Source organism: Propithecus coquereli, unplaced genomic scaffold, assembly GCF_000956105.1.
Source record: "Propithecus coquereli isolate 6110/MARCELLA unplaced genomic scaffold, Pcoq_1.0 Scaffold317, whole genome shotgun sequence".
In the NCBI taxonomy this organism is placed as follows: Eukaryota; Metazoa; Chordata; class Mammalia; order Primates; family Indriidae; genus Propithecus; species Propithecus coquereli.
This window is the reverse complement of record NW_012148808.1, coordinates 317,848-327,913: the sequence shown is the minus strand read 5'-3', so window position 1 is coordinate 327,913 and position 10,066 is coordinate 317,848. Positions and strand designations below refer to the sequence as shown.

Sequence of the window (10,066 nt, the reverse complement as noted above, 5' to 3'; positions counted from 1 at the left end):
TTCCTACAACTAATGGAGAGTAGTTTGAATTCTGCATGTCCAAAAAAAGAATAAAGCAAATGACAGTGTTAGAAAAGATTGCTCACAAAAACATGGATTACATAGCCTGAAGAATAAAGTGTGACTTTCTACTATTCTTAAGTTTGTGAAGGACTATTTGAGCGAAATGGTAACCAGCTGTTCTCTACTATTCACAGCCAAGTGAATACAAACACAAATTTAAATTGCAGAAACGCTTAGAAGTCTCATGAATAAAATACATTATTTCTCATTTTAGACACATCTGAAACTAGCATACAGATTGTCAAACTAAAAAACTAACAAGTAGAGAAATAACATTATTTCCTACAGTGAAAATTTGAATTAAAGGATTCCATACTACAGTATTCTAAGATCCCACAGTGTGTGTGTGTGTGTGTGTGTGTGTGTGTGTGTGTGTGTGTGTATAAAGTTTACATGTACAGATCCTGGACTGAATTGAAAAATTAAGTAGCCACTGGAATAGTGCTTGGCTCACTCAACTTTATGACTGGTAAAAGCAGAATTGTATCAGTCAATTCAAAATGGCATTTGAAAATATGTGTAGACAATCCCAAAGATATGGAATCAACCTAAGTGTCTGTGAACCGATGAGTGAATAAAGAAAATGTGGCATATATATACCATCAAGTACTACCCAGTGATAAGAAAGAATGAAATAATGTCTTTTGCAGCAACTTGCATGGAAATGGAAGCCAGTATCCTAAGTGAAGTCACTCAGGAACAGAAACATAAATGCCACATGTTCTCACTTGTAAGTGGGAGCTAAACTATGGCTACACAAGGATACATAGAGTGGTATAATGGACACTGGAGACTCAAAAGGGGAGAAGGTGGGAGGGGGTGAGGAATGAAAAATTATCTGTGGGGTACAGTGTACACTATTTGGGTGAAGGGTACACTAAAAACCCAGACTCCACCACTATACAATATATACACGTAAAAGAATTCAACCTGTGCCTCCTAACTCTATTAAAATTTTTTAAAAAAGGAAAAAAATAAAATAGCATTAATAATGAGTAGACAAGGTGGAAAGTGAAGGAGGCAGCAGCTCATGGTCAAAGGCAAAAGAATGGACCAGGAGATTGCCTCTGCGAGCACCAGCCCCTCCTACGCAGCCATGCTGCTGCGGATCAGGAGGTAACATAAGAAGTGGTCTGGTTTGTAGAATGTTAGGATGTTTTAACTTCCCATGGAGTCCGTTATTACAGACTCTGTGGGAACCAAACTTTGTAGTTAGGGCTTTTTCTCCACCAATTAATGTAATATTTAACCTTGCTGGTATTTCTAATACACAGTTTTTAGAAATTGTTTTATGTGTCTTTATAACCTCCTCTCTTCCTGTTGCCCAGCACATAGCAAAGGTTAAATAAATGACCAAATCTGTTGAACCCTAGAGAGAGATGGCTAGAAAGTGCCTTAGCAATCATCTAGTCTAACGTTCTTATTTTACAGACATGGAAGCTGAAGCACATGGTCCAGAAACTTGCCTAACTTCACAGAAGCAATTAGTGAAAGAGGAATAGACGGCAGATTTGCTGACACCTAGTTCATGCTGACTTGAAGGCTACAACATTTTAGGAACTATAGCTTTGAAGCTTTAGGTCCACAGTCATAGACAAGGGTTCTGGGACTGTGAGACGGTAAGGTAGTTAATTCTTAAATGAGTTGTAAAAGTAAACAGAGGAGTGCAGCTGTCAGCCAACCTGTCTTCTCTGGCGTTAGGACAGCCCTCCCGTGTGCCACAGGACTGACCACAGTCGGCTGTCCGAGAAAAATCGGGGATTCTTTACTGTAGACTTTTGAGAGTCAGTTAACTCAGGATTACAATAGAATAAGCCGAAAGAAAGCCTTATCTGAAGTGTTAGCAACTATACTATAAAATAAGAGCTTTAAAAAGTACTTGTGATTATGATAATTTCAAATAATTCCATAAGGTTTTGCCTTAGTCTTCTGCTATAAAGAGATTTTCTTTATCATTATATCTCTTATTTATAATGGCTATTTTCAGATCTAAGAGCATATAAAGCCTTCAAGGCTTACGATATTGAGTTGTTTATAAAGGTACCTTTGGGGGTTTTATTTTAAAATATTTAAAATTTATCTGAAATCAAGTTAGTGTTAACCAACGGATGCAAAACACAATTTTTTTTTCTCATTAACAAGGCTCTTTTTCAATGTTTTTGTTTGTTTTCAAGTTTCAAAACCTAATTACTCTATCCTTTTCCTTCTTTAGGAAAAAGTGGTCCATGGTGTTTACATGCCCCGAGGTTATCTTGAATTGATACCGAATCCTAGGGACAATGAAGTGAATCACATAAGAGCCACATGTTTTAACAGTGACATAGTCCTAATGCCAGAGTTATCGACATTTAGAGTTCTGCCATGGGCTGAGAGAACCGCAAGAGTGATTTGTGATACCTTCACCGTGACCGGCGAGCCTCTGCTGACTTCTCCGAGGTACATTGCAAAGAGGCAGCTGAACCAGCTGCAGGACTCTGGCTTTTCTCTGCTCTCTGCCTTCATCTATGATTTTTGCATTTTTGGTGTGCCTGAAATTATCAACTCAAAGACCATATCTTTTCCTGCAACAACATTACTAAATAACCATGACCAGCCCTTCATGCAGGAACTCGTTGATGGCTTATATCACACAGGAGCCAACGTCGAGAGCTTTTCCTCCTCTACCAGGCCTGGTCAGATGGAAATCTGTTTTCTGCCCGAATTTGGCATTAGTTCAGCCGATAATGCATTTACTCTCAGAACAGGTGTCAAAGAAGTGGCAAGGAAATATAATTACATTGCAAGCTTTTTCATTGAGACTGGATTCTGCAATTCGGGAATTCTGTCTCACAGTCTCTGGGATGTAGGTGGGAAGAAAAACCTCTTCTGCAACAGTTCTGGAGTTGAGCAGCTCACAGTCACTGGGAAGAAATGGTTGGCAGGACTCTTGAAGCACTCTGCTGCTCTCAGCTGCCTGATGGCACCTGCCGTTAGCTGCCGAAAGCGTTATGCCAAGGAGAGTAAAGACCAGAAGGACAGTGTGCCTACAACATGGGGATACAATGACAACAGCTGTGCGTTTAATATCAAGTGTCATGGTGAGAAAGGCACCCGGATAGAAAACAAACTAGGCTCAGCAACAGCAAACCCTTACCTGGTGCTGGCTGCGACTGTTGCTGCAGGCTTAGATGGACTTCACGGTAGCGATGAGGTCTTGGCTGGCCCGGATGAGAGCACAGACCTTTACCCATCAAAGCCTTCTGAGATCCCTTTGAAACTGGAAGATGCCCTTGTGGCACTGGAGGAAGATCAATGTCTGAGAGAGGCTCTAGGGGAAACTTTTATTCGATATTTTGTTGCCATGAAGAAATATGAGTTGGAAAATGAAGAAACAGATGCTGAGAGAAATAAATTCTTAGAGTATTTTATTTAGAATTAGAACACTTAACTATTCCTTTAGAGATGTGATTATTACTTAAGTAGCTAATCTACCAGAACCAAAAGACAGAACTTTTGTAATTAATGACAAGATTACAAATGTTTTTGTGATTTTTTTTTGTCCCATGGAATATTTGACAGATGAAGTGGGACTGCTGAGAGGATTCTGATAACAGAAATAAACAATAAAGTTGCGGTGAAGCTGTAATATGCAAATTTACTAGATCTTGACAGTTAATCATCATTTTTCTGTGTATGTTGACCTAGATAGGAATATTCAGTTCCTTGGGCAATAAATATCTTTAAAAAAGACTTAAACATTAGAAAGCAAAATTTAAACGACTAAAAGAAAAACAAGAAGCAATCATTTCTTCTTCTTTTTTTTTTGAGACTCACTCTGTCGCCCCAGGTGGAGTGTAATGGCATGATCATAGCTCACTGCAACCTCAAACTCCTGGGCTCAAGGGATCCTCCTGCTTCAGCCTTCTGAGTAGCTGGCACTGCAGGCGTGCGCCACCATGCCCAGCTAATTATTCTATTTTTGGTAGAGACAGGGGTCTCGCTCTTGTTCAGGCTGTTCTCGAACTCCTGACCTCAAGCAATCCTCCAGCCTTGGCCTCCCAGAGTGCTAGGATTACAGGCGTGAGCCACCATACCTGGCCGAGGAGTAATTTCAATTATACACCTAGATTGTGACTGTAAGGGTGACAAATATACTAATATAATCTCTCTAATCAAGATATATTGAGGATCTAGGTTGTAAGCATCATTATGCTCTTTCTAAATAAGTTAAGAAAAGTTCTGCAAAAATATGTCATCATGACAAGTCAGCAGAATTTTTCCCATGAGTCTTCTCTTTTCATCTTTCTCTGCTAGCTCCTGACAGGCTTAGGAACTTCAAGGCTATAACATTCTCAAGAAACAAATCCATAAGAAACAGAATTAGGGCTGAGCATGATGAGGTCAGATTTTAAAAGTAGTCAAAGCCTTTCATTAAACAATACCCCATATAGAAGTTCAATACATAAAATATAGATGGAATAGAGTATGTGTGTGGGGGTGAGTGGGCTCTGCCTGCTTTGCTTAGTTCTTTGAAACTAGACAGCCCTCCGAGACCTCTAGTGCTCTGTGGAGTGTGAACAACTGCCTAGCTAGTCAGGGCTGTGTCTGCAGCTTAAATTTGTATTTAAATGACTGATTCTGCTGCCCACAGAGGTTGATCTCTCCCCAGAGAATATTAAATGTTCGAGGCCTTTGTTTGAGTGATATAATACTGCAACTATCACTAAAGTTTAGCTTCTTTTGGGAAGAAGTCCAAAATCCACTTACTAGCAAATGAAAACACTGTTCTGCTGCTTAGGATCAAACGGGAGATTTTATGTTCAATTAAAACTGACTGTGGTCTCAATTTTGATAGCAAACCCACAAGCAGAGAATTAGAATTTGGCTCAGATCCTTCTATTAAAATTCTTAGTCCTCAGTAGTTTAAAGAGTGAAAGTTGGTCTGTCCTTCACTAATTGCTCCCCTCTTTCCTCCCTTCTTTTCTCCTTTGAGGAGTGTGTCTGGATACACAATAAAGTTTTTGGGTGGATTAGGGGTAGAGAGAAAGGTAATGTAGGGTGGATGAAGAAGGAAAGGAGTCTGCCCTGAAACCTCCGACAGAATGAAATCCCACACATTACATAGATAAGGAGGAATCCCACCGCAGCTTGCTAGGTTGGCTGATGTTCATTTTCTGCACTGTTCTCGGTATTATAAAAGCTCAATGTGTCCGTTGGAAACACAGTGAAAAATAAAAATGACATTTCTGAGCCTTCATGTGTTTGAATGTGTTCATGTTATTAGGTTCAGGCCAAAAAATGTAAGTAGAAGTGTTACATGGAACTCTGGGAAACTTCCTTAAAGGACAAATGCTGTGTACCCTGCTTTTCCTCCGTCTTTTTGCCTTTACCCTTCCTGCTGACTGACCTACAGATAACGTGGCTGGGATAATGTCCTCGGGAGGGGAGATGCCCTCCACAAGGCGGAGGAATAAGGTGGAACCTCCGCTTTGTGGCGCGGTTTGACTAAACTACACCCAGATTTTTACCTGAGAAAGAATCAAACTTCTATCTCCTTTAAGCTACCACGATTTTGGTTCTTTGTTACTTGCAATAGAACTCTCCTTCTTTTGTGTGTGTGTGTGTGTGTGTGTGTGTGTGTTTGTGTATGTGTGTGTGTGTGTGTGTGTGTTTATGAGTGAGGCATTTGAGAGATTTGGGTATGAAAGAATAAAGGTAAAAGAACAGTGAAAGTTCACTTTCTCAGTGTTTCTACTTCTAGAAATGAGAATCTGAGTTAATCAGAGGGATCCGTACACTCAAAAAATTCTGTTGTCTCATCCTAGTAGAGCTGTGTAGACCCCTTCATAGTCCGTGGGCCTTCATGACACATGTCGAGCACTTTGACTTTATTTTATTGTAATGAATAAAAGATGCTATAAAAACTGTGCTAATCACAGTGTTTGTAGCCTTTATTTTTTTTTCTTACACATTATTAGCATAACTTAAAAAATGCAATACTCAGGATGCTAGTGTGAAGAAATTATATAACTGGTAATATTTTCTTCATTGTTACGTGTACGGTCGTGAGCTGACAGAAAATATTCAGCCATAGATTACTAATCAGTTTATAACAGAGGCTGGTGTGGCAGTCTCCACAGAGATTTCAGTTAGGTGTGTCCGGGTGTATATTCTTGGTCTTTAAAGCAAACTGAAAGGAAGCATTGGTCAAGAGAATTCAGGGCTAAAGAAAAATTGGGGTAGATAGATGTAAAAATTCAGTTATCTGCTTTTCTATTTCTTTTATCTGTTCACAGGCTTTCTATTGTTTAGGGGTCTTTCTGCTGATGCTTCTACCTTCTTGGTTTAGGTGAAGAGGGTCAGACATTTATTCAACAGCATTTCTTGAGCCCTTTTTGTGTGCTAAGGCTTCTTCTGGGAGCCATTGCACTAAGGGAGACCAAGACAAAGAAGAAGAGCAGACAATGAAAGAGTTTAGGATCTGTGTATCTTAAGCAGAACAGAAATAATTTTTCTATAGGCCTAATGCTGGAAGAAACTATTTAGAATGCTGCTTTATGACTTGAAAATGGTGCTTTATGAATCTCTCTGCAGAAATTACTTTCTTATTTTCATTTACTATAATTGTGCTAATCAAAGCTTAGGGGAAAATGTGATTACTGAATTTAAAGTTGGTTATTAAATGAGTATACATAAGAAATGTAAATTAAAAATGATAATGTTTTAAGACTAGAAACTAAAACATTAGTATCACAATAAGAAGTTTCTATTTTCAAGGACATTTTATGTTCTAAAATTTCATTTTACAGTGTCTGGATAACAACAAAGCTTGAAATGATGATTTGAAGGCAAGGAAAGATCTAAAAACTTTAATATGAATAAAAATTGAAAGCACTCAGTAAAGTCGGAGCTTGTTAGCAACACAGAACTGTCTCTTGACATATCTGTAGTCACTTGTTTAACAAAGTAGATTTACTAATATGTTTATGATACAGGTATTCTTGAACAATATCTTTAACCTTGGGGTTCCTATTACAGGTGTAAGAACTTGTATCTTTAAACATTACCTATGTGCACAGTGGCTTCCCTGTTAAAAACTTCTTCTCATGTTGCCTATAATTAGTGGTTTACATGACATTTCCTAATTAGGATGTGAGTTCTAAAAACGAAGGGAACAGATCTTACTCATCTTTATATTTATATTTCTTGTTCCTTGCATATGTTTTGGAATTCAATAATGTTTAACCAACCGACCAACAAATCAATGTATATGGTGTAAGCATAATACAATACTATGCTTGTCCAGTATAACACACACAGTCATATACCAAGAGAGTGAGGCATAGAGATGGAGACAGCAGAGAGAATCAACGGTTTGTGGTTTATTATTGGTCCTACAAGTTTTGCATTAGATGAACTTCTTCAGGTTTTCTGTTTCTAGAAGCTACTGAGTAAACACAATTTGATTAACTTGATGGGGATCGTTAAAAAACAGAGCAGGGTGAAGTGGTCATGCTTTTTGGCCACATGGACCCTTTCAATAGATTTCTTATGTATGTGAAATTCCTCGCCTTTGTACTCCTGTCTCCCAAAGTAGAAGTCAGAACCTCACCTTCCCAGTTTTTCTTGTAGCCACAGTACAAATACTCTTGTCCATCAGGCATAGTCATAAAACCCTCATAGACTCCACTCTGGCTAAGCTTGAGGGAGGCCCAGCAACGGAAGTCCCAGCAGGAAGCATCTGGGGTGGCATTGGTGATGCTGTTGCCCAGTGTTAGTGGCTGTAGAGTCTTTCTGGAACAGTCAGGAAGAGCTTCCAGACTTGATTTTCTGGCCCTCCCCGATTTGGTGTACTACTTAATATCTTTTAATACATTTTTTTTTCTTATTTTTTTTTTTGAGACAGAGTCTTGCTCTGTCACCCTGGCTAGAGTGCTGTGGCATCAGCCTAGCATACAGCAACCTCAAACTCCTGGGCTCAAGAGATCCTCCTGTCTCAGCCTCCCGAGCAGCTGGGACTAAAGGTGCATGCCATCATGCCCAGATAATTTTTTCTATTTTTAGTAGAGACAGAGTCTCGTTCTTGCTCAGGCTGGTCTTGAACTCCTGAGCTCAAGCGAGCCTCCTGCCTCAGCCACCCAGAGTGCTAGGATAACAGGAGCGAGCCACCACACCCAGCCTAGGATATCTTTTCTATCTGCCTTCAATTCTATGTTTTTTTTCATGCCAGCATCATGTTTTCTCTCCTGCTGTAGACTGGCTTTTTACGTTTCTTTCACTGCATGATGGAAAACAGCTGCTGAAAAAATAGCCCAGATTTGTATCTTTTACATTGAACAAGCAACCTGTTTGAAACTGGACTCTCCTAGTCCCACCTCCAAATCCCTCCCCACCCCCGGTTCAGTTTAGGCAATGTAGTCACTCCTCGTCCGGTTAACTGTAGCCCAGAAGGGAGACGTCACAATATATGAACGTGGCTGCCCTCTCTGTTACAATATGGATGTGTCAGGCAAAGGGAATCGTTGTGGGTTGGCATGAAAACTCAGTGGGTGCTGATGGTACGTCCCATACATTTAATTTCCATTTATAAGCAGATGATTGCCAAATTGATTTCTCAAAATGCACCTCCACTTGAATGTCCCACAGGCGTCTCAAACTCAACACATCCGGCGTTTAATTTATGACCTGTCCCTATTCTTTTGGCTTAAAAATCTGCATATTGGTCTTTTGTTATTTTTTAAGTCTTCGCTGGCCTCCCTTTAGGAGAGGTCTCTTGTCGCACCCGGTTATTGGTCATCTGTTGCCATCCATTGTTTAAGTCCAGAGGGTTGATGAGACATGTGGTCTCTTTTCACATAGTCAGGGCATCTCCTAGATCCCTCTCTTCTGTGGACTCAGTGCTACTTCAACTGTTTCTGGCACTATTGGTCCTCTGGTCTCAGCCATGTCCTCCATCCAGTGAGAGACCTAAGGACCCCACTGGGCAGCGTCAGCTATGGCTTCACCTCACCCCACACACTGTGGCCACAGCAAGCCTTCTGTCTTTGCTCTTAGCATGGGGTCTTAAACAATAACTTAATTTTTGAGCCATAATTCCCCCATCTATAAAATAAGGATATACTTTTCCCCCATAACAGCAAATCTATTACACTAATTGTTTTTTAACTCAAAAAAACTACTACATATAAAGTCAGACCATGTTGCTAAAATGTTTCAGAAATGTATTACTATTATTTAATTTTTATTTTTAATTATTATGGGTACATAATGGTTCTATATATTTATGGGATACATGTGATGTTTTAATACAAGGATACGATGTGTAATAATCAAATCAGAGTAAGTGGAGAATCCATAATCTCAAGCATTTATCATTTCTTTGTCTTACGAACATTTCAATTCTAGTCTTTTAGTTATTTTAAAAATACAATAACTTATTGTTAACTATAGTTGCCCTTTTGCGCTACCAAATGCTAGTTTTTATTCCTTCTATCTAACTGTATTTTTGTACCCTTTAGTCATCTCCACTTTACCCACCCCCTCCAACCCCTGCTAACTACCCTTCCTAACCCCTGGTAAACATCATTCTACTTTCTATCTTCATGAGTTCAATTTTTTTTAGCTCCCACATGTAAGTGAGAACATGTGGTATTTGTCTTTCTGTGCCTGGCTTATTTTACTTACCACAATGTCCTCCAGTTCCATTCATGTTGTTACAAGTGAGAGGATTTCATTCTTTTTTTATGGCGGAATAAAATTCCACTGTGTATGCGTATCACATTTTCTTCATCCATTCATTTGTTTATGGACACTTAGGTCGACTCCATATTTTGGCTGTTGCAAATAGTGCTGTAATAAACATGGGAGTGCAGGTATCTTTTTGATATACTGAATTTCCCTCCTTGAGGTACATACCCAGCAGTGGGATTGCTGGATCATATGGTAGTTCTTTTTTAGTTTTTTGAGGAACTCTCTTACTCTTCTTCATAGTGGCTATACTAATGTACATTCCCTTGAACAATGT

At 39.3% G+C, this 10,066-nt stretch overlaps 1 protein-coding gene across 1 annotated transcript in view; it reads left to right on the top strand.

Moving 5' to 3' along the window:
- Window positions 1-3,828, top strand: part of LGSN (lengsin, lens protein with glutamine synthetase domain) — a 41,123-nt gene extending 37,295 nt beyond the window's left edge. The window contains exon 4 of the mRNA XM_012650278.1: window positions 2,276-3,828. Within this exon, the coding sequence (XP_012505732.1) occupies window positions 2,276-3,475 (1,200 nt within the window). The 3' untranslated portion in view covers window positions 3,476-3,828. The remainder of the gene's footprint in view (window positions 1-2,275) is intronic.
- The last annotated feature ends 6,238 nt before the right edge of the window (window positions 3,829-10,066 follow it).